Source organism: Diabrotica undecimpunctata, chromosome 8, assembly GCF_040954645.1.
Source record: "Diabrotica undecimpunctata isolate CICGRU chromosome 8, icDiaUnde3, whole genome shotgun sequence".
Taxonomy (NCBI): domain Eukaryota; kingdom Metazoa; phylum Arthropoda; class Insecta; order Coleoptera; family Chrysomelidae; genus Diabrotica; species Diabrotica undecimpunctata.
Genome location: NC_092810.1, coordinates 78,551,411 through 78,577,281, shown reverse-complemented (window position 1 = coordinate 78,577,281; position 25,871 = coordinate 78,551,411). Strand labels below are relative to the sequence as shown.

The window sequence follows — 25,871 nt, the reverse complement described above, 5'->3', positions numbered from 1 at the left end:
TTTTATAGTAAGACAATATCTTACTATAATACTTTATAGATACACATATATTATACATGGCATAACACCTAATAATTTCGCTTTTAACTATAAATGTATCGTATAACGTAACGTAGCAATCAGTAGTGAGTCATTACTCAGATAAAATATTTCGGTGACTTTATGGTAATTTGATTCTAGCCAACATATCTATTACAATTATTACATAATATAATGTGTTCGGTCTGATTGTTTTAAAAAACATTCATGTTTTAAAATAGGTCTGAAGTGAATTATGCTTTGTATTTCTTTAGTGACATTATTATTAACCGTGATTATTAATCTAAGATATTTAAAGTGTTCCATACTTTCGAAATTATAATTGTTGACTTTAATATTTTATCTAAATGTATTGAATTTCTTTCTTCTGTTGATTCGCTTGTATTTGGTTTTTATTTTGTTGATTTTAAGTGAAACATTTTTCGTGCTCTCTTCACTTTGTTGAAGATGTCGTTTGCGGACGGGAGAGAGTTTCTTATAAGATCAATATCATTAGCAGATGCTAGGACTGCTTTGTACCTTGAACCATTAATGAATTGCATTTTAAATAGACGTTATTTCTATTTTAGTATGCTGTTCATTAAATTTTTGAATATTTGAATCGAGAATCTGTATTTTATTCAACTGTTTTATAACACAGAGTTTCTTGGCGCCTATCTTCATCTCTGTTTTTTTTTTGTTTAGTGTATCATTCTTCTTCTTCCTATGCCGTCCCCATTAACGGAGGTTAGCGACCACATTTCTAAAAGTATCTCTGTCTTTTGCAACGTGAAATAATTCGTCTACAGTCATGTTTGTCCAGTCACGAATATTTCGCGGCCATGACTTTCTCTTTCTAAGTATTCCCTTTTTGCCATCGACTCTACCCTGCATGATGGCCTGCAGAAGACTTTATATTCCTTAGTATGTGTCCCAGGTATGCAGTCCTGCGTACTTTTATTGTTCTCAACAATTTTTTGTCTCGACCCATCCTTCTCAGCACTTCCTCATTGGTGACCCTGGCAGTCCATGGAATTCTCAACATTCTCCGGTATATCCAAAATTCAAAGGCTTAAAGCTTCTAAGCTAAAAGGATTTTGCTGAATGTCGATCTAGGGAATCCAATGTATATATATATATGATGTTTCCATAACCAACGTTCGAAAATTTGTATAACTGTAAAGTCATGACGATTTTACTAGGAAATATAGTGCTGTTTAATAATAATAAAGTTCAATTAACAATTCCTATATGCACTAACTTGGTACTGATATCTCTGCTCCCCGATACCAGGTAGCAGTCCCGAAAACATTAAAACTGCTACACTCATGCTTCCAATTATCCAACGATTAGCCAGTCCAGGACTATACGCCTTATTATGGTACTGATATTGCTGCTGTCCCTCATAAGTAAATATAATATGCAAGAAAGGTTTTAGCAATTTAAAAGCATTTTGTATGTTAGAATATTATTTCTCCGAGAAAGTGAAAAATATTTACTATCCAGATTTAATCCATAGATTAAATATTAGAATGCTATAAAATAATGCTATTAGCAGTAAAAAACGGTCTGATAGTAAGTAATGAGAAAACTAAATAAATTTTCTTTAACATACAAGAGAGAGGACGTAGAGTAGGGCATAACGTAACAATAAACCCATATAATTTTGAAAGATTGCAGCGTTTTAGGTATCGTAGATAACGCTGTCACATAAGAAATAAAATGGAATATTCAGGTAACTAACTAATGTAAATATAACCCACATAACACTTTTAAATCCAGAAGTCTAATACAAATCCCTAAAATCAGGATATATAAAAAAGTGATTCAACTATTGACTGAAAATGTGACGAGAACGCTGACAAAACAATGTAAGTAAAACTTAGGTATTAATTAGATCAGGATTACTAGAAAAGTTATCAGAAATGTTTTCCAACTTACAAAGGTCCGAATACTAACCAATACCGAACCGGAACTAATGCCAAGGTCTAACAGATATATAAAGATAGCAACGTCATACAAGAGACTAAATCTCAACGCCAAAGTTACGCTGGCTATATCCAAAGGCTTTCTAATAACTGCATTGCCAAGTTAAACTGGGAGAATTCCCCGAGAGAAAAAATGCCCTTAGGACGTCCACGAATCAACAGGGGAGGTAACATATGGTCAGATTTAGGAATAATGGGACTACCTACCGACCCATCATATTTATCAACACATGCCTGTACAACCAACTGCTATCCAACCTACAATCAATCAATACTTATCTGTTGGGAACTATCAAAGCCATTACATGTAGTCAAACGAACTAGGCTTAATAAAAGTTATCTTAGGAAAGGCACTTCAGAAATATTGACATATATTTTTAAAACGTTATTTACGTGGCTAAGTTTTCAATAGAAATGAGGAGACAAAAAGCAGAAAACCCAATAGAACCTTGTTGCGTTCTGACTATACTATGACGATGACCTTTACAATATAAACAATACTTGAGACAACTGTTTGTCTCAATTTGGTCATTCAGAATTATGTCTGTATTTTTTAATTTGCTAATTTCCATAGATTCTAATTTCCATAGAATCTAAAGAAATCTTAAGGCCTTTATTTTAAATATACTTTTTTAGTAATGCAAATACGTAAATAGAACCTGGAATATACATGTAACCTTTAATCTCTGGGATAAATCCATCTCCTGAACAATGGCGCCGATATATTTAGTTAAAATTCTGTGCACTTATTTTAACCGTTTATGTCGTTATAATTCATATATGAGTTGTAACCGATATTACAAACTCATTTACTTTTCACAAAGAGATTCCATATTAACTATAGTTATTACTATACAAATCTGATAATCGAGTATGTAAAATTATTTTTAATGAAAAGTTAATTAGCCATTTCTTATGGGGTTCAAAAGAGAAGCCTTTACGAAAATTTGAGTACAAATAAGACCACCGTAATCAGTTGTACCCTGGTTAATAAATAATTAATTAATCGGCTAATCAGAATCACCCGTTCAATATGATTTTTGTCAAATCGGTCCTTTTTAGGATCGATTATTCTAATTATGTCTATAAATATTAAGGGCATATCTAGAGATAAAGACACTTTACTTTACTTAACCTTATCAGACATATGCGCTTAGCACAAATGTGACGTATTTCTAGTGCAGAAAATACATAGAGGGCAAAAAATAGTGTATTTGGTATTAAGCTGATCGCTGAAAATCACATAATAAATGTGAAAGTGCTATCTCTGCCGTCAAAGAAGCAAAGAAAAACTTAAAATGAGAGAGGACAAAACCAGTCAGCTGAAGGAACCTTTTAACGATATTGAGCTTGGATCCACTATCTATGTATATAATAAAGAATAGTACGGCACTGACTGAAGATCTGAGCACAAAGCTTATTATAAAATTTGGACCAAAAATACAACAGTTACTGATATCCAAAGTCTGCAGACAAACAAAGCAAAGACAAAGTTGTTGCCTTGCTTAAACCTGGCAAAAACTCCAACGACCACAAAAGCTATTGGTCAATATATTTATTTTGCTTTACAAAATACTCAAGAGGTAAAACAGAAGAAAAACTCAAATTAAAAGACAAAAGTTGCTACAGACAGGGAAGATGATGTACGTCACAAATACTAAATCTTGCCCAACACAGCAAAGATGGGTACGAAAGATATCAGTTATGAGGAGTGGTATTTGTCAATCTAAGCAGCAATTTGCAGCTTACGACACCTTAAATAAGAGGGCATTTTTTCAAAATCTATATGATATCTCCTTAGGTAATAAACTTACTTGTTTTACTAGCGTATGCCTACACAACAGAAGATTTTTGGTATTTCTCAATGGTAAGAATAGCAGATGGAGAACGCAGAAGAACGGTCTCCTTTGGGGTAGCGCAATGGCACCTACACTGTATAAAATGTACACAAACCATCAACCCATACCAGTAAATACTAGGACTTTTATTATGTATACGACACATCTATTATTGCACAACCAAAAACTTTTGTTGCTGAAGTGGAGAAAAATCTAAATCATGCGTTAAACACAATAAAAATAGACTATAAATCATTTTAAGCCAAACCCCGGAAAAACTCAGGTGTGCTACTTTAATGTCCCCAACACAGACGTTTTCACAAATCTAAACATCCAATAGTGTCATGAAATCCTTATACTCTGGACTTGCTATAAATATCTTGAAGATAGTTTGTATTACACTTAGTCATTCACAGAACTTTGTTTAAAACTAAAAGGCACACTGAGGACCAGAAGTATTATTCTCCGCAAACTTGTCAGCTAAAAATGAGAAGCACATCCTTCCACCCTTAAAACGTAAACGCTTGCATTCTATGCTTGCATTCTATGCTAAAAATGAGAAGCACATCCTTTCACCCTTAAAACGTAAACGCTTGCATTCTATGCTTCTGCTGCCGAATATACCTTGCCAGTATGAATGACACCAACACATGCTTAACTCGTAGATTTAGCTATAAATTAGTCATCCAAATTCAGCGGATATTAAGACTCACATCCATACATAAGCTCTACAATATCGTAGCTACCAAGACACCTAATATTCGAAGATAAGTAGCTAAGGAACGAAAGAAACAAAATCTAGATTCGCAACATGTACTCCACGAATACAAGCCCATTTTGTGACTAAAATCGAGAAAAAACTGGCCAGATCAACACGTGTGTAAGCTAATCCTCGCCATCTGAACCCTCGGGAGGACTCTTGCCTGCAAACACCGGTTAACTTGTGTGAATGTGGGGTGGTAAAAGATTCTTCCCACCTTCTTAGTTGACTTTGCCATTTAAATTGCTCTTTTCTGAAGGGACAAGGTTTAATTATTTAAACTGAACATGTAGAGTACAGTCAGTAAGCTATTGCTTATAAAAATCATTGCAAATTGGACACTAACTCCACTTATATTGATTAGATATTACCCCTAAATTACCTTACCATTCAGAAGTATGTAATATTGGTAAAGTGATATATTCTGGCTAGATAAATTAAGCATTCTTTCATTTTTTGCGGACTACTATCCATTTTTACACAAAAATATCTATTTTAGCACTTAAATATTTATTTTAAGATAACCTATCCAGAATTATAATGTAGTATACAAACAAAACCAGAAATAAAATAATAAAGAAGCTACAAGATATCGTAAAACAATAGATGGATGAAATAAATCAAGTTCATATTAATCGGATTCTTAAATAAAACGTATAACGACATACTGACGTTAACAAAATGCATTAGGGAAGTTCCGCATATGAAAAAAACATCCAACTTGGTAACGAAATCCTTTTGTATCCATAAAGCTATTTTTAGAAAAGCACGTACCTACCAAAAACAGGTATTTGGTAGTAGATATATCTATTACATACTGTAATGCGTATGAATGATAACAAAAATAAGGACTAAGGAGTCCGTATGAACCGTTTAGAATATACGCTGAAAATATACGGCTTAATCGCATAGTTGCCAAACTATCAGAGCTTACTTAAACCGATATACTTATGGTTCCAATATACAGTGAAAAAGACCTGAACGACCCCTATAATATATACAAGTGAACTAAGCGATATACATTTATGATACAGGGGTACTTATGGACTCTACAAAATTTTTAAAAATTATGAAACTATACATGTTAACGAATCGACACAGCCAATATTATGGAATGGTCAAGTGAGCTCCGTATATCGGTGTCCACTTCACCGCGGAGCTCACTTGAACCTTAATTTTAACATGGGCGGAGTTTACTTTATGCCGTAGATATATATGTATATATATATAGAACGTGAAATATTAGCGTAAAGTTATATGATAGCTGATAGATGAAGCAAACGACTCGCTTTGTAAAGTTACATAGGCGGGATCTGTGCGAGAAAAAGTCGATCATTCGTTTTATAACCCAAAGGGGACCATAAAATATTCAACGTTAAAATGTGACATAATGTAACGGTATGACAAATCTTTTTTCTCCCGCACGGGTGCATGCATGTGTACCTATACAAGGGGAGTCGTGCATAACCTTTAAGTTGATCGTAATACATAACTGCAACAACAAGTATGTTGACGACTTGGGTTAGTATATACAGTGCATTCCGTACGTTTTTTAAACATGATTAGGAAATTGTTGACTGGAGGCTATTAAAAAAGTTCTTAAAATTTTTGCGGGTCACCGCCTTTTCTGTAAATGGGGTGAATATTGTTATCCATTTAATTTTTTTCCTCAGTTGAATAATGTCTGCTGGTATTTGGTCTAAGCTTACTTCTTTTCCCCAATCAAGCTGTTTCAAAGCTAATTCTACTTCCTCTTTATAGTGCCCTGTTCACCTGTTTTGGCAATTTCGGACTATCTTATAACATAAAACAGTTGTTTCAGATATCTTTATCGCGTTTACTTTTTTATGGATGAATATGCTGTCGTTTTCATCTTCTACTATTTCATATGGAGCTACACGATTAACAATTCCAAATCAAGAAAACACAAATAACACTCCGTATTATATTATACAACTAATAGTCGAAAAATGAAGAGCAAGAGGTAGATGACCAAGAAGCCGAAATCTTAATGACGAACACAAATATAATCGACTAATCAGACAATTAAGATCAGCCCTACATGATGCACGCAATGCCACATTTGAACACTACATTAGTACATTGTCTAAAGAAGATCATTCAGTATGAATAGCAACAAAAACACTTAAAGAGACCTGAACAACACAACCCACCAATTAAGAAAGATGACGTTAGTTGAGGAAGATCAGACCAGGAAAAAATGTCAACATTTTCAGAATACCAGATAATAATAATCAAGCAATAGAACACTGAAAACTTTTGTTTTTAACTGTACGCAGGTGAATGACTTACCATTTTTTAAATAACACTTAATATTGCACTTTTTTATTGTATTTTTTTCATCTTTCAAGATAATTCTTATAGGGATATAATTATTTATAACATACGGTCTTATGGTCTTATTACGGCTTTAAGATTATACGACCTAAATGTATCTTGTACCGCACTGCTAATTGAGAATTATGTTTGTAATGCGATAAGAGGTCCGGATATACGAGACACCAGTGACTCATGCCGCACTGATTAAAATCCGAAAGGAATCTGCATTTCTATAAAAAAAAAAGATTAATTTGTTTTGTGTATTAATTTAGTTTAGGTCGAACAAGAGTTGCAGTAAAAGATTTTTCTAAATATAGAATGTAAACCACATTTCCAATGCTTTGTGAAAAAGAACCAGTTTATAATATTCCGGACGACGTAATAACACCTTATTTTAGAATATTGATCGATGAATTGAAATCATTGTTCAAGAAACGAATTATTCATGTGCAGATTTTTTACTATAAAAACATGTGAAACCAAAATCTCGATTAAAAAAGTTGCAACCAGTTACTCACGATGAAACTTAACCCCATTATTGATTTTACAAGTGATAAAATGGGTCAACAAAAGACCAGTTTTAATCCTTACAACATTTAAACATAATAGTTGTATCTTGGTTTAATCAAATGAAAAGAAAAATTATACACAAGTACTAAAACCACAAACTATTCTCGATTATAACTTGGTGAAAAAGAGTGTTGATTTTAGTGTACAAGTGGCTTCTTACCAAAGCACAATACGCAAAATTCTGAAATGGTATCGGAAGGTAGCGGTGGAATCAATATTTAATACCGCAGTAGTCAATGCTTAGTTGCCAAATAATAGACAACGTAAAAAAAGCGACAACCTATCCTTGGGTTCAGACTGGAGTTCGCGAAGGCATTTGCAAATAAAGAAATGTTGTAACCCTCACGACCAGTTACACCCAAAAATACCATGTCAGGCAAAGCGATGTAGATAATACAAAGAGAAGAATGTGTACAAGATGTTACAACATTTTAAGAAGAAGCATGGCTAGTAGAAAGGCCGATAGAAAAGTTAAAAAAGTTAAAACATACTCTGAAGAATGTAATGGCAAAACTGTAATATATCTAATGTGCTTCAATGAAGCACATTAAAAAACAATTTTACTTATACAGGAACAGGAAGTGTTGACTTGACTAGACAATTGCTCATAGCTCATATTAAGAAATAACCGAATAAACAATCCTCACTTGTCAAAGAAACTAAAAAAACGTGAAGTGGTCTAAAAACTAAAAAGCCCCCTATTCAAACTGGTTTTTAATAAAAAATTTAATAATATGTTTAAGTTTTTTTAATATACTCTAAAACTGAAAGCGCAAAGAATCGATTGCAAGTTACAAAATACTTGTAAAGTCATACTGTTTGGACAAGTACAGTTGTTTAAATAATCTCTTTCTGTGATAAACAAATTGAATAAATTGTAAAATATTTTTTGATCTGCTTGATATTTAGCACACGTTAATAACTCATCAATGGCCATAATTTCAAGTAGCTATATTACCTGTCGTTAGTCAAAAAACAAAGTTATTAACATTTATAAATTACTACAAACATAATATCTTAGAGTTTACGGTTTTTTGGAATTATCTCAATTATTTATGTATTTAAATTTGGTATTTCTCTTCATAAAAAACTTTTTAATGGTTTACAACTTTTATTTGAATTATTTTTCTTTAGAATGTATACAAAACGTTTTATAAGGAAAAAAATATTTTTTTTGCCTTTTAAGATTGTTTAAAAAAACAAAGCAAAATCAACTGTACGTCTTTACGAATTTTTCGCCGGCAACCCCTCATACTATTTAGAATTTAAATTTCTGTATATTTTTTTAAACTATTTAGCGAGGTTCCTTTCTGATGGCATGGTCAAAGTCAAATATTATTTTTTTATGTGATTAAGCCACAATTATTGGTCGATATTGAGATTTTTATTTTTAGAGAATTACATTAATTAACTAATATTTAACGATACGATTTCCAATATTTAACCTTGTTTATTGCACAAATTATGTCAAAATGTGTATACACATTTTGTACAAAAAACGTTTTTTTAGAACGATTTCCTGAATGGAAATCAAAATGTCAAACATTAAATAATAAAAAATGTGATTCTCATCACAATCGCAATCAATATTTTTGACTTAATCCCATAAAAACCTAATATTTATCTTAAACTATTCACTGATAGCTTCTATTAAACAGCTTGGAAATTGAAATATGTAAAATATTCCCCTACACAACTCTCTGGGAAAAAATATCTAAATTGAATAAATATAACAACTGAACGTTGATATAAAAAACCTGTTGGTTGACCCCAGCCGGCTGAAACCAGCCGGCCGTCAGGTAGTTTCAATGTCTTTATTTGAACTTGACCCAAACCGATCGATATTTTTATATTTTCAAATATTATTTTAAGTATTAACACTGGCAACATCTATTGGCTTTAAAATGATACCAAATACAGTAATTTTATCTCCCGAGGTTAAAATGATGGTTTGATGTTAAAAATTTAATATATAAAAAAATCGGATTATCGAAAAACAGACAACGGTGTCAAGCATACAAAGGTGCACTAAACGAACATACACGACTTATAAATAGAAAATGATAGCATTTCTTGATGATGCTAATTTACTGCAACGTGAAAAGAGCTCAAAATGATACCGGGATGTATATATGTATATCTGTATATATGTATATATGTATATATGTATATATGTATATATGTATATATGTATATATGTATATATGTATATATGTATATATGTATATATGTATATATGTATATATGTATATATGTATATATGTATATATGTATATATGTATATATGTATATATGTATATATATATATATATATAATTTATTTATACACAATCCACTTAATATTATACCTACCTAAACCCATTCTCTTTATATTGTTATTAGTTTATTAGTTAAGTAACCTTTCATTAGACTTTAAAATGGGATAAAATTGTAGTAGAGTCTGAAACTGGTGATCCAGTTAGAATAAAACCAATTGTAAGTAAGTATTGTCTTTTTTTTATTTTTACCGTTGTGTGCTCGTATGTCTGTCTTATATGTATGATAAGTCGTGAAGAAAAGTAGTAGCGTATTGAAATTTGATATACAGATTCTTCTTGGTAAGGAAGAACCCTATGGATAGATTGAATATCACAATACAGCAATACAGCTGTATACAGCAATACAATACAGCATTCCGAATATAGAGTCTAACATTAAAATCAAAACATACTTACATTCTACCGTTTTAAAAGATTTCTAGCGAATCATGGATGTCATTGGAATCATTATCAGCAAAAGCTGGTCAGGAAGATTATCATGATTTAAAAAACTAAAAACAAGATGAGATATGATATGGGTATGTTTTACAAAAAAAATACTGTCATATCTCGGAGCTATAGGATAGGTAAACTTATTTAGATATCACATAATTCACTAAAATATAAAACCGTCTTATATTGGACAACATAGATACAATTATACAGTATTTATTATTTTAACTTTGATCAGATAAAAGGCATATATCGAGCACAGTTTAATTTAATCTTGCCCAAGTACTTTCGATCCCTAGATCATCTTCAGGGGCATTTCTTCAATTGTGGCCTATCCGACAATAACAAAATGTCATAAACATATAAATGTACTTCACACTACACTACAAAAGGACAAACAAACACTTTAAAATTATTTAAGAAAGGCTACATTACGTGCAGAAGCCGGAGACAGATCTAGGGATCGAAAGTACTTGGGCAAGATTAAATTAAACTGTGCTCGATATATGCCTTTTATCTGATTAAAGTTCATTTATTCGAGCATTCAACCTTATATTTATTTATTATTTTAGCTAAAGTTGTAGAAATTTAACAGACTTTCACAGACAGCATACCATTATATTTTAAGGGAAAATTCAATATTATCAGGAATATTTTTGTGTAGACGACTTATTCGTATTATTGTGTAGCAGACTATTTATTTATGAATAGATACTTTTAGCAGTGCTTACCTTTTCTAGGTCATTTTTTGACATATCCATTAACATATTTTCGGTTTTAGCTAATCTACTTGAAAGGCTTAGTAACAGATTCGTAATTTTTTCGATTTCTTCTACATGCAACCGAAATTTGGCAGCTTCATGAGGTCTTGCGACCATGTTCATATAATTTTTAACGTCCTCTCCCAAATCATCATTAATCTTACAGTCGTCCTTGATTATCAACTGTTCAGTACGAAGCACTTTAAGTTTCTTCTCAACCCGATTTATTAATTCCTCCTAAAAAAATAAATTTCAAAGGATAATAAAATTAGATTTAAAAAAATAAAAAATTTAAGAAAAAGATTAAATCTTTTAGCAAAAGCTGCGAATTAAACGGCAAATATATGGACATTTGTCAAACTTCCCGAGTAAAGGGACTGTGACAGTTCGGCGTATTTGCCCATGTTAAATCCCATAAGAAATCGCCAAGGTCCATTCTGGTCATTTTGAAGCTTTTTGTGGTGGGGGTAAAACGACTCGTCGGATCGTGACGTGTGAGGTTTCGTTGGAAAGGGGAGGAGGTACCGAATGCGTTAAATACTCTTCACTGAACATACATTACTATACATAAATCTCCAATATGACTATTTTCGATTTGTTGCATATTATATTTTATCTGCAATTACCATTTTACAATGAAATTCAGACGAACACTAACCAACGAATGGTTACCATCCATAAATTATGTTCAAACAAACTAACGTGCCGAAAGACCATTACTTTATATCTTCGTTGTTATTTATCTGATTTTGACGCACGAGACGTTAACTGAAAGGCGAAAGGAAAGCGTAAATATTTGCATACTATAGTTTATCTACGACGAGCATGTAATTTATTGTTTTAAAGTGGATAACGAACATTGGTCTCTGTAAGAATATATGAAGGTCATAGACGGTTCTTCGATAGCCATCAGGCAACAATTTTCTCTGATCATGTTTATAAAACATACGGAATGCACTGTATATACCTAACCCTAGTTGACAGCGCACTTTGCAGGTCCCGTCTCACGATCAACAAATAGGTTTAAGTACAACTCCCTTCGTGAAGGTACATAGGCGTGAATCCGTGCAGGAAAAAGTCGACCATCCTTTTTATACTCCGTAAAGAACCATCAAATATTCAACTTTAAGATATTTCAGGTATATTAACAAAAAAAATCAAACTAAATACATTTTTAGAGCATATATAGTTATAGAGTATATATAGTTTTAGAGTATATACTTTGGATGTGAAAATTGAAAGTAAATATATTATGTTATATAAAAGAAAAACTCAGCCATCGAGTAAAGACATGAGTACCAACATACGCTACGGTAACTCTAAGACAGAAATGCTGTACATTAAATGATAGAAAAAATGTATAAAATATCTGATATAGAAAGATGTAAGACAAAAGCATGGACAATAATGATAGAAAATGTATAAAATATCTAACATAGAAACACTGCTGTACATAAAATGATCGAAAATGTATAAAATATCTGACATAGAAACACATAAGAGAGAAAGCATCGACAATAATAATGGAAAATGTATAAAATATCTGACATGGGAACACGAAAGAAAGAAATGCTGTACATACAATTATAGAAAATGTATAAAATATCTGACATAGAAACACGCAAGGCAGAAGACATGGATAATAATGATAAAAAATGTATAAAATATCTAACATAGACACACGTAAGACAGAAATGCTGTACATAAAATGATGGAAAATGTATAAAATATCTGACATAGAAACACGTAAAAAAAAGAAATGCTGTACATAAAATGATAGAAAATGTGTAAAATATTCGAAATAGAAACTCGTAAGACAGAAAGCATGGATAATAATTATAGAAAATGTATAAAATATAACTGCTGTACATAAAATGATAGAAAATATCTGACATAGAAACACGTAAGACCGAAATGCTGTACATAAAATGATAGAAAATGTCTTAAATATCTAACATAGAAACACGTAAGGCAGAAAGCATAGACAATAATGATGGAAAATGTATAAAATATCTAACATAGAAACACGTAAGACAGAAATGCTGTAGATAAATCATAGAAAATGTGTACAATATCTGGCATAGAAACACGTAAGGCAGAAAACATGGATAATAATGATAGAAAATATATAAAATATCTAACATAGAAATACGTAAGGCAGAAATGCTGCACATAAAATGATAGAAAATGTGTAAAATATCTAACATAGAAACACGTATGGCGAAAAGCATGGACAATAATGATGGAAAATGTATAAAATATCTGACAAATAAACACGTAAAACAGAAATGCTGTACATAAAATGATAGAAAATGTGTAAAATATCTACGTAAGACAGAAATCCTGTATATAAAATGATGGAAAATGTATAAAATATCTGACATAGAAACACGTAAAAAAGAAATGCTGTATATAAAATGATAAAATAGAATATGTGTAAAATATTTGAAATAGAAACGTAAGGCAGCAAGCATAGACAATATTGATGGAAAATGTATAAAATATCTAACATAGAAACACGTAAGACAGAAATGCTGTATATAAATGATAGAAAATGTGTACAATATCTGACATAGAAACACGTAGGGCAAAAAGCATGGATAATAATGATAAAAAATGTGTAAAATATCTAACATAGAAACACGTAAGGCGGAAAACATGGACAATAATGATAGAGAATGTATAAAATATCTGACGCAGAAACCCGTAAGACAGAAATGCTGTATATAAAATGATGGAAACGTATAAAATATCTGACATAGAAACACGTAAAAAAGAAATGCTGTACATAAAATGATAGAAAATATATGACATAGAAACACGTAAGGCAGAAATGCTGTACTTAAAATTATAGAAAATGTGTAAAATATCTAACATAGAAACACGTAAGGTAAAAAGCATAGATAATAATGATTTGAAATGTATAAAATTTCTGACATAGGAACACGTAAGACAGCAATACTGTACATAAAATGATAGAAAATGTTTAAAATATCTGACATAGAAACACGTAAGGCAGAAAGCATGGACAATAATGATAGAAAATGTATAAAATATTTAAACATAGAAACACTAGTGTACATAAAATAATAAAAAATATCTGACATAGAAATACGTAAGGCAGAAAGCATGGATAATAATGATAGAAAATATATAAAATATCTAACATAGAAACACGTAAGACAAAAATGCTGCACATAAAATGATAGAAAATGTGTAAAATATTTAATTAATATTTAATACAATCCTATCGAGTTTCAGTGTGGAAACTATTGTAAAATTAAACAAATAGTGTACGATTCAACCAAGTTCCTTGTTATCGATAAGCATGGTTTGGAATACTATATAGATGAAAGTGATGTCAACCAAATCCTAGAAGTAAACAGCAGTCTGGTGTGTCATCGCGTATCGTTATTGGATAATTTAAACTTTCATGCTTATTATAGAAATGTTATCGATTTGATAAAATCAAACTTTTGCAGCAGAAGCAGTTTATATGGACCACTTGAAGCTTTAACTGCGTTTTGCGAAATTTCCACAGACGCTTTGTTAAGTCATGCTTTAAGAGAATATTTATATTATTATAAAATTAAAGTTCTAAATGATTTTATGTAATAATCAAAATAAATGCTATTTATGCGAACATGTCTTTTTTATTTTCACGTTGAATATCTCACAACGCTGTAAAAGATAAGATGAGACTTAAAATTACAGGAAAACAATGTAAATTTTTTAAAGTTTTTATTTTCTACTTATGATTACAAATTGATTTTTAACAAAATTACAATTATCGATCTACATATTCATTTAAAAATAACCGGTCCATTTTCCTGTGGAGATTGATAAAGCTATAAAAAAATTGGTTATGTTTTCATTTATTAATTTTTGTTTTTACTCAATCATTGTGGTTGCATAATGACCCCAAGGTAAAGTGTCATGAGAATTTTGTTGCAAGTAACGTTTATCGTCATACGGACTTAATGCAATTTTTTCTTGTGTTATTGTAAAAAGATCATGGGCGTAGGAACGAAACGTTGATTGGGAAACACTTTTAGTTGTAAATTCGTTTAAACACTTAACATAATCATCGAAAGTAATGTCATTTTTTACCGTTGAATATTTTACACCCTTAGATTTTTTTGTGACACCTAAATTATTTGCAAGTCTTTCAATATTTGCATCATCCATATTATTCTTGTATTTATCCCACAATACATTTCGATCCTCATCCGTCGTACTAATCTTAAACGAATACATTTTAGATCTAAGTCCGACAAAATGAGTCATAATGCGACCGTTTGCCTCATCTTTCATCGTTCCGAGAACTTTTTTGTTGACTTGAGGTATTCCATAAATATTATTCTCAGAATAGTCTGATGTATCGAATTTAGATAAATTTGCTTTAATAACATCTCTGTAAACGTCATCACATTTTAATTCATAGATAAAACTGTCAGTGTCCCCATACATTAGCTTACAATTTTCAACTCCCATATATGGCAGCATAAAGTTATAATGAAAATCGTACATACACACTTTGGATATATCTAAAATTGACATGTCGATGTACAATGGTTTGTTGAAAATGAGCTCTGTTTTGTTAAGTTCGATTTCCATTAAATTTTCATTAAACACTGTTCTATTATGAAATCGTGGACTAGCAATCAAATTTTTCGCTCCATATCTTCCATCCCATTTTGATACAAGTTTTACAATGCGATGTTTCCTAATGTTTTCCATCGTTTTACCAAATATGGCGTTGTTGGCTAACTTGTACAAGTCTTTTTCAAATGCTGTAGTTGCTGCAGTTCGCAATTTTGTATTAAGATCGATATATGGCTTAAGCCAAACGCTCTGTTTGAACACTTTATGGATTTTTGTTAGTTTGAGTCCTGCATTCAGAGCTTGTTTTAGATTGCGATAGTGCAAAGTGTACTCTTTTTTATGGTACAAGGTGGTCATAAGTTTTGGAAGCTTACTTCTTGGTGGCACACGATGTTCGCAACAAAACGGTAAATCTCGATGTAAGTCATGCAAGTGTTCTGGGTATTCCAAATCCACTTGTAGTATGTATCCTGTATCTTCATCATCAGGAATAGACAACACATCAATATTGGTATCGACCCACTCAAAACCCCCATATGGTAAGAATTGAGACATTGCCCAACCATACAAATTGTTGACATCTAAATATAGCAAATATTTACTAGGCTTTGATGGATCATAATGTATTTGTTATTTGCCTCAGAATACCGTTTACTTACTTGACTTATACCACCTCGGATAGCTTTCTCAATAAACATGATTTTATCGATATCATTCAGCAGTTCAAGTTTACATCCAGTATGTTTAAGCATTGCATCCCAAGAAAATCCAGGCATGGTATAGTACCATGCAGGATCAAGACCGTATGTACTTCGACATTTTTGTCGAAAATTTTCAAAAATGCAAGTCAGTAACATAATATCAGTTTTCATGTACAACATACTATATTCCAAAATATTTTTAATACCGAATGACTGCCAAACATTCTGAGCATGATGATACATATTTTTGGAGATGTGTTCACCCGATAATGAGCTGTAAAATTTATCAATTGATGGTAGTTGCGTTTCATTCAATTTATTGAAAGACTCAATATATTCGTATGGGAATATGCCTTTTCTTTTCAATAATTCCATTTGTTCGGGAGTGGTATTTGGAAATTCGCTAGCTAAATATCTTAAATCCTCAGGTTGCAATGTGGCAGCCAACTTGTCCAATGATGAATTTAAAAATCTCAGTGAATCAACGAACCTCAACCTAATACTGAATTCAGAATCGTTTATTGTAAATGAAATATACTTTTCCTTATTTATTGGTAGTAAGCTGATACTACCATTTTTCGCTAGATCTCTAATCATCATATGCGAATCGTAACCGCTAAGATTATGAAAAAAAATTGGGACAACGAAAAGTTTTTTGAAATTTAAGTTACACACTTGGTGTGCGAATCCTCGAAAATCGTCGGTAAAATGGTCATGATCACGAACAATTACATCCTTATCTGAAAACGTTTTTTTCGCAAATGTGACAATCAGATGCATTAAAACTGGGTGTGACATTCATAGGTACAATATCTTTAATTTTTCCTTGCACAAATGCCGCCAACAACGTCATTTCCTTGGCAAACCACTCCATGCAATCTTCACCTGCGTAACTTCGGTAAAACGACAGAAATTCATCGTAAGAGCATTTTACGTAATAACCTGCACTAAAGGCTTTATCCTGCTGATACTTAATTGTTTTGCATTTTAATGGGCTGTTTTTAACTTTGTGCAACATTGACTCAAAATCGGCATAGACTACAAAAGGAGTTGTTTGTTTATAAATATGATTTTTAAATTCAACATTCTGATATGATGGAAAAGAAACTTTACATTCATTAATTTTCTCACAGTATTTTGCATGATCATTTAATCTGTCAAAACTACTAAAATAATTCAAACACCTATCACATAAAATTTTTTTATTACGGTTCTTACTTAACTGTCTGGACATAAGTCGAGACATATCTTTAATCATGCAATAATGATACTTAATGTCTACAGATTCATCGTGAGCCATAGGTGCTTCGTAGTCATTCAATTTTGGAAAATATTTATCTTGTACAATCAATAAATTTACATGTTTAGTTAATTTGGTTTTGCATAGCCTTACCGGCGTTGTTACGTAAAATGTTCTCTCTTTAGCAACATTCATTTCTAACCCGTACACGTTTACAGAAATATTATTTAACTTTTCAAATTTTGAAATACCCTTTATAGTCATAGGTGTCTCTAGCCCATCGATATTTAAGACAGTCGCATAATGTGGATATGAAGATGTACGATCTGAACTGCATTTAGCTGGATAAATCGCTGAAACTATGCTCCAAAAAAAGCATGCTTCATCATCGTTTTTGATTTTAATACATGCACGCTTCTTTTGGATTGGCTCTGGTAGTCTAATGAACGACGAAGCTCCATTTCCCACTTCATATTTATTTATATTGACTTCTAAAGAAACTATTTTTTTCAAAGCCCACCCTGATCCCGTTTCTTCAAATTCCGATAGCTTAGACATTAATTTATCGACTATGTTTGTGTGAAACCATAAAACCAAGTCCGTTCCTGCGTCTATGGCTTCATTCTTGGTATTAAAATATTTAAATTGGTTAATATCACCTTGATTTGATTTTCTAATAAATTCTCCACATAATGTCATATTACATTTTATCATATTTAATTTTTTTTAAATGTTTTTAATTCGAATTCTAAATAACTTAAAACAATCCCCGAAAAATTGCATTAAATCTTTGTGTCCTAGATTAATAATTATACCTGTTCTGATTCTACTCTTGAATGCGGAATTTACATCTTCCCATTTAACCCGACGATGTTTTGAATTTCCGATTTAATTGTCTTTAAATGCCCCGCGTTTGTCTGTAGTTGCTGTAATTTAGCTAATTCCAAGTCCCCACACCGAATCGCTTTAGTAAACAAAGCCAAATGCCTTTTAATGTGATTTAACCAAATATTCGCTTCTCGCGGTGTATAATTTCGAAACAAAACATCACGCGCTTTAATTAAATGTTGTACAATGTCACTACTAAGATCACCAATGTTACTCATGATTAAGTAAAAAGCAATAAATCAATAAATGAAAAACTCACCAATATTTTTTTTAATCCTCTAATTTTCTATTATTTCAAACGAGGCGGCTGGCTGCACCTTTCCAGTGGCAACGTTTCCTCGGAACACCAAGCTGTACTTTCCCTCGCTGAAATGTTCCAAATGCGGCCTGTAGAATTCAACCACCCTTTGCAGCAAGAACGTCACCTCCTTTTCTAATTCAAGAAGGATGGATTCCCCAAATTTCGTATTGACTTCTCTTGCCGCAATTATCTTCTGGGGTACTCCTACGGGTAGGCTGTTCAGCTTTCTAATTGTCTTGATTTTCTCCTCTGTAAGCAGAGAGGATGCATTAATCTTTTTTACGTCCGTCTGCAACAATATGTATTTTCTTAGTTTAACAGTGAAATATCTTTGACTAGCAATTTCTTAATTTAACAGTGAAATATCTTTGACTAGCAATATTATTTTACAAAAATTCTATCTATTATAATATGTATATTTTTTTAATTTAACAATGAAATAGTTTTAACTAGCAATACTATTTTGCAAAACTTTCATAGAAACAAAAAATAACAAACATTTTTTTTAGAACAGAAAATATAACCAAGTAATTTCAATAAAATTATAAATCAGAAAAATTATTAAGAATTGGAAATTAGTAAAGATAATGATGAAGAAGATATCATTTTCTAAATGATATAAAAAGGTTTATAAAAGTATTATAAAACTTACTTTTGTATATATAATTGCCGGCACTTCACAAACACAGAACTTCTCCGAACGGTACTTTGTATAATTGGTGACGCTGCACAAAACACACAACTTGTCTGAAGGATGATCAGAATTGAACTGATGATATGTAGAGCATCTGCTCTTTATCTAACTGCCTCTCCCACGCTAAAACTATGTTGCGCAATATTTCGTAAGACTATTCATTTATGCATCACATGCCGGGCTTAATTATAAAATAGAACGGAATGTGCACATATTTCCTGCCTCCATGCGAATATATTTTATCTTACATTAAATAATAGAATTGGAATATGCACGTGCTTCCGGCTATATATCGTGATCGCGTGAGAAATTTTTAATAGCCGGCGTATCCGATAATGTCATTATTCTCAGTAGCAAGATCTATTTTATAAAGATTTCAACTGATCATGTAAAGTATAAATTGAAAAATAAACGAATTTTTGTTATTATGGTAATCGATAAAATATATACGAGGTAACTCGTAAAATATAAATTGAAAAAATTTAGAAGTTTTGCGCTAATGGTTGTAGGTTTTAATTAAAAAAAAAGTACAAGGAAAAATTGTTCTCTTTGTCTATCATTCGTCTTCTTCTCTTTGTCAATTCATAGAACGCAGTCACCGACCAGCGATTGAACATCGTTCTTATTGGTTACGTTGACGTGTTGCTTCGTTATTATTTGGGGGCGTCTTTTCGGGAGTAGTGGGGGACTGGGGGCGTCTTTTCGGGGGGAATGGGGGACTGGGGGCGTCTTTTCGTTATTATTGTGGTACGACTCCACCATTAGTCGATGCACGTCTTTCTCATTGGACTTTGATGCACACCATTGGCCTCCAACGTCACGAGGATGCCCACCATTGGCCGAGGACACGTTTCTGTGGCATCATTGGTCGAGGAAAACGTTCTAACGTCACGAGGAGGCCGTTACTATGTCACCATTGGTCCCTCATCGCTATACCGCCATTTCTATGATGTTTATTAAAATTCTAAGCTGTCATTGGTCGCTGGGGGTGTTGCTATTCCCACCACTGGCGCTGTTATGCTGCCATTGGTCGACGTCCTCGTTCCGACGTCACGAGGACGTCCACCATTGGTCAGCCAGACATGGGGGGATGTTCCTATGCCACCATTGTCCTGTTATTCCCACCACTGACGCTGCTATGCTGCCATTGGTCGACGTCCTGGTTCCGACGTCACGAGGACGTCCACCATTGGTCAGCCAGACATGGGGGACGTTCCTATGCCACCATTGGCCTGCTATTCCCACCACTGACGCTGCTATGCTACCATTGGTCGACGACACGTTCCGACGTCACGAGGACGTCCACCATTGGTCAGCCAGACATGGGGGGACGTTCCTATACCGCCATTGGCCGAGGAGCGTGGCCTAGAGACACGAGGCACGTTCCTACGCCGCCACTGGTCGAGGGCGTGGCCTCGAGACACTAGGCACGTTCCTACGTCACGAGGAGGGCGTGGCCTTGACACATGAGGATACGTACGCTTGACGATCGACGTGTGACGTTACTTCCGCTCTGAAAGGAACGTTATACATCTACTAATTCTGGATCTCACTGAATACATCAATAAAGTTTCCACCTTTTTGAATAATAATGGCTTCATAGTACTTCCACGTGACCTTTTTAAAGAAATATTCTACTTTTTTCACTGATTTTCATGCACCATATTACAAAATCCCTAGTAACCCATTAATTCCTAGACTGTATGGTCTTCCAAAAATTCACAAAGAGGGCATTCCAATCCGTCCAGTAGTCAGTTTCATCAACACCCCTGTCGCCATAATTTCTAAATTCATACTCAGGGTAATCAAGGACATAACAGTTTTTTCTCCCACTTTTTCCATCAAAAATTCATCCCAACTAATATCCAAACTCAATCATATCAATCTCCTACCAGGTATGACTATGCTTTCATTTGACGTTAGCAATCTCTTTACTTCTGTACCTAAACTTGAAACTATTCAGTTAGTCCACGACCTTCTCACATCTAAATCAACTAATCCCTTAGTCATCACACCAATAATAGAGATACTTTCCTTGTGTTTATTACAAGATTATTTTTCTTTTAATAATACTTTTTATAAACAACCTGATGGCTTGGCCATGGAAAGTTGTCTTTCCCCCTTTTTAGCTGACCTCTTCATGAATCATCTAGAATCCACTCAAATCGTGACTAACAATACAATTTTACACTGGTTCCGTTACGTTGATGATTGCTTAGTGTTCATTAGAGGTAACTCAAATACAGCTTCTTCCTTACTAAACACTATCAATAATATTCACCCCAATATTAAATTCACTATGGTATTAGAGTCCAACTTCTCCATCAATTTCTTGGACCTTTCTATCAATAGAATTAATAATGTCTTTGATTATAGCATCTACAGAAAACCCACACAAACAGATCATGTCATACATTTCGATTCTAACCATCCCATTTCACACAAATTATCTGCATTCAACAGTTTCATTCATCGTTTAGAAACCATCCCATTATCCAATATGAACTACAACCAAGAACTCAACATAATCAAACAGATTGCTTTCAATAATGGCTATAACCCTGATATCATCCATAAACTCATTTATAAAAAGAAACGTAAATTGCTTCAACAATCAGCTTACCCTAACATTACTTCAGATTCCCCATCTTACTTCTCATTACCATTTCACTGTCCAACACTCTCTGAATCAATCAAAAACACTATCCTGAATTCTGTTGAAAATGTTAAGATTTCCTTTAAAGTTAACAATAAATTGAGTAGATCATTATGCTATAGTAAGGACTCTATTGACTTCAGCAGACGCAGTGGAGTTTATAAACTTCAATGTTCTGACTGTGATGCCACTTATATTGGTAGAACTTGTAGATCTCTAGTAACCAGGGCCATTGAACATTCTAAGTTAGAGAACACTTCTTCTTTTTCCCATCATCTTAAATATCACAATCACACAATCAAGGTACCAGATGATATTTCTCTTCTTCTAGGACTCTCTTCAAGGACTCTATTGACTTCAGCAGACGCAGTGGAGTTTATAAACTTCAATGTTCTGACTGTGATGCCACTTATATTGGTAGAACTTGTAGATCTCTAGTAACCAGGGCCATTGAACATTCTAAGTTAGAGAACACTTCTTCTTTTTCCCATCATCTTAAATATCACAATCACACAATCAAGGTACCAGATGATATTTCTCTTCTTCATAACATCCCAGGTAGAGATTATCTCAAACTTGACCTTTTTGAGGATTTGGAGATCGTCAAGGAAAAGAAAAATAGTCCCAATTGTGTTAATCGTCACACCAGCCTCAATAGAGACTTCGTCCCACTACATCGACAATTATTCTCCTGATCTAACTTTCTTTCTTTTAACTACACACCCAGTTTTACTTACTTCTACATTTCTTTCTCTTTTCCCATAGCTTAATATCACCCTATATAATCTGTCATACTTAACTCTATTCTTGTCACCATTAATACACTAACATCCCCTTTTCCAATATCCAATTTCCCATCCTCTCCAATAATTACCATCTTAACTAATCACACAGGTTTTCTTATAAATACTCATTTTACATCTATCATTCTCTTATCACAGTTAATTTCAGTATCCCCAACTTACATCTTTACATTCATCTCCTATTTCTTTTTCCTCGAAAAGCGATCTACAAGACATCGTTATTCATCGCTTTTTATCGCTTCATTTGATACTCAGTCATAGGCCTTCTCTTCGTGTCAATAAATTAAAATTTGTCCTATAGGATAAATCTATTATTATCAGTAGTACCATATTATATACGGATACTTTCATTAATATTAAAGATATTGTATATTCCCTTTTATTAGTCATCATGTTTTGTTTTTCTATCATAATATATTCATTAGATCCCCCTTTTATTTGATGTATCGCATGTTAGGATTCGACTGGTTGTTTTTTACTGCGTCAGACGCCTTCTTTAGGTTAATAAATTAAAATTTGTCTTATAGGATGAATCTATTATCATCAGTAGTACCTATTATATAACGTATTTCACTTTACTTTTATTATTATTAAAAATGATGTATAGTCCCCTTTAAGTAGTCGCCATGTTTTGTTTTTCTATCTTAATATATTCGTTAGACTCTCCCCTTTCATTTGATGCGTTATATGTTAGAACGCATCATCTTTGAACTATATCAGTTATACACCGATCCAGATATTGTGAAATTCATTATAGTGCAGAGACTTAGATGGGCTGGACACATTGCTAGGATGTCAGATCACGAATACACCAAGAGATTAACATTTTCAAAACCAGCGGGCACAAGAAGTAGAGAACGACCACGAATGAGATGGATTGATGATGTGGAAGAAGACCTACAGATTCTAGGGGTTAGAAGATGGAGGGAAGTTGCCAGGAATGGACAGGAGTGGCGACTTCTTTGTGAGTAGGCCAAGATCCACAACGGATTGTCGAGCCACTTATGATGATGGTGATGATGATGATGTTAGGATTCGACTGGTTATTTATTTTTACTATGTCAGAGGTCTTCTTTACGTCAATAAAAGCAAATTTACCTCATAGTGTGTCTATTATCGTCCATTATATTATACGAGATGACGTATGTCGCTATATTTCATTAATAACAAATATAGTGTGTAGTGCTCTTTTAGTAGTCTCCATGTCTATTTTTATATCTCAACATATTCATAATATCATCCTACCTTCATTGGATGTCTCGTATGTATGGATTCGGTGGGTTGTTTATTTTATGCTTAGTCAGAGACCTTATTCGTATCAATAAATTAACATTTACATTACAGCATATATATATTAATATTCATAGTGTCATATATCTCGTATGTTACTATATATTCATTAATAACGCTAAAATTAGTTTTATTTTTAAAGTAATTTTTGATCGACACCGTGTATACAATTACTTTCTAAACAGTTATCACCGATTGGCGTATTAGAATAAGCGTATTAAATGCTTAGCTTTGATAAGGGATATAGAGACCTACCACAGCCAACTTTAACAAGTAATATCGAATTAATCTCTCTCCCCTTTTAATGACATATGTGGAAATGTTCATCATCCTCTTATGAAAACTTTTAGTATTAAACGCTTGATTTATACAATGTATACCTTTTACATCAGTATTCATAGTGTCATATATCTCGTATGTTACTATATATTCATTAATAACGCTAAAATAAGTTTTATTTTTAAAGTAATTTTTGATCAACACCGTATATACAATTACTTTCTAAACAGTTATCACCGATTGGCGTATTAGAATAAATTTAAAATTTGATTTCCTAAAATTCGTTTATTTTTCAATTTATATTTTACAAGTAATTTGCGAGTAACCTCGTATATATAATTAAAGTTATAAATTTTTATAAAAATTCCAACCAGCGGATGTACAATTCCTTTTAACATTTCTCATACGGTCGCCGGAAACACGTGCAACAATTTTTTTCAAGAATCAGCTTGTTAGTCATTAGACACCGGACGTAATATGACGCAAAATATTGTTCGAATATTATTGCATTCCTTTTTAACATTCTCTCACACTTCAGAGTTTTCACAGTCGAGAATATCCGGTGCACGTGTAACACGAATGAGCTTGTTAAATTTCCGGTCGAGTTACGTCACACCAGCCTGCCTATTTAATGAACGAATACATTTTGTACTTTCATTCTGCAGTTTCCCTTTTTGATAGCGCGTTCGTTTTGTGTTTGTGCTACAAGAAAACATTAAAAGTAAATACCATATTTTTAGAGGGTTTGTATTTTGATTTTATATACTATCTATTATCCATCATTCTTTCTAAGTTTATCCTATTTTTTATTAATTTCTGCATTATTTAAAACACGCAATATTATTTGTAAATAAAGTTTAATTTTCTTGTATTCCGTTTAAAATTCTCACTCTTTTGCTGAATAATATTTTTCTCCATACCATATTTTATTAAAAATATTGTTATAAAGTGTTCCTGCAGGTATTCTATTAGGACATTTTTTTCTTATTTACAATAGGTCATTTCAACAACTGAGTTATAAACAAAAAAAAACAAATACTATAAACATTACTTTTATTTATTTCCTAGCATCTGTATTACAGCAATAAACATCTTTTTTTTCGTATTTGAACTCTGGAGTAACTTTACAATATGCCGACGTCGATTTGCTTTTACACATAAACATTCCTTTTTTCATCGTAACACCATTCGAGTAGACTTTTGCCTGTTGGTAATATTCAGCGTTAGTGATGTTTGTGATGAGGATAATAAAGATTTTTTTTGTTGTTTACATCTATGCTCATTGTTGTCAATTGATTAATATGTTCGACTCTGCCAGTTTCAATATATAATTATTATTCTCTATTCAGCAAATTTTACATGAAATCGTCCATTATTATCCATGCTTTC

At 32.5% G+C, this 25,871-nt stretch overlaps 1 protein-coding gene across 2 annotated transcripts in view; it reads right to left on the bottom strand.

The window, feature by feature from the left end:
• Shrm (shroom) overlaps positions 1–25,871 on the bottom strand; it is a 1,116,164-nt gene that overhangs the window by 198,795 nt on the left and 891,498 nt on the right. For both annotated transcript variants that reach the window (XM_072540517.1, XM_072540518.1), the window contains exon 13: positions 10,996–11,262. In XM_072540517.1, the coding sequence (XP_072396618.1) occupies positions 10,996–11,262 (267 nt within the window). The remainder of the gene's footprint in view (positions 1–10,995; positions 11,263–25,871) is intronic.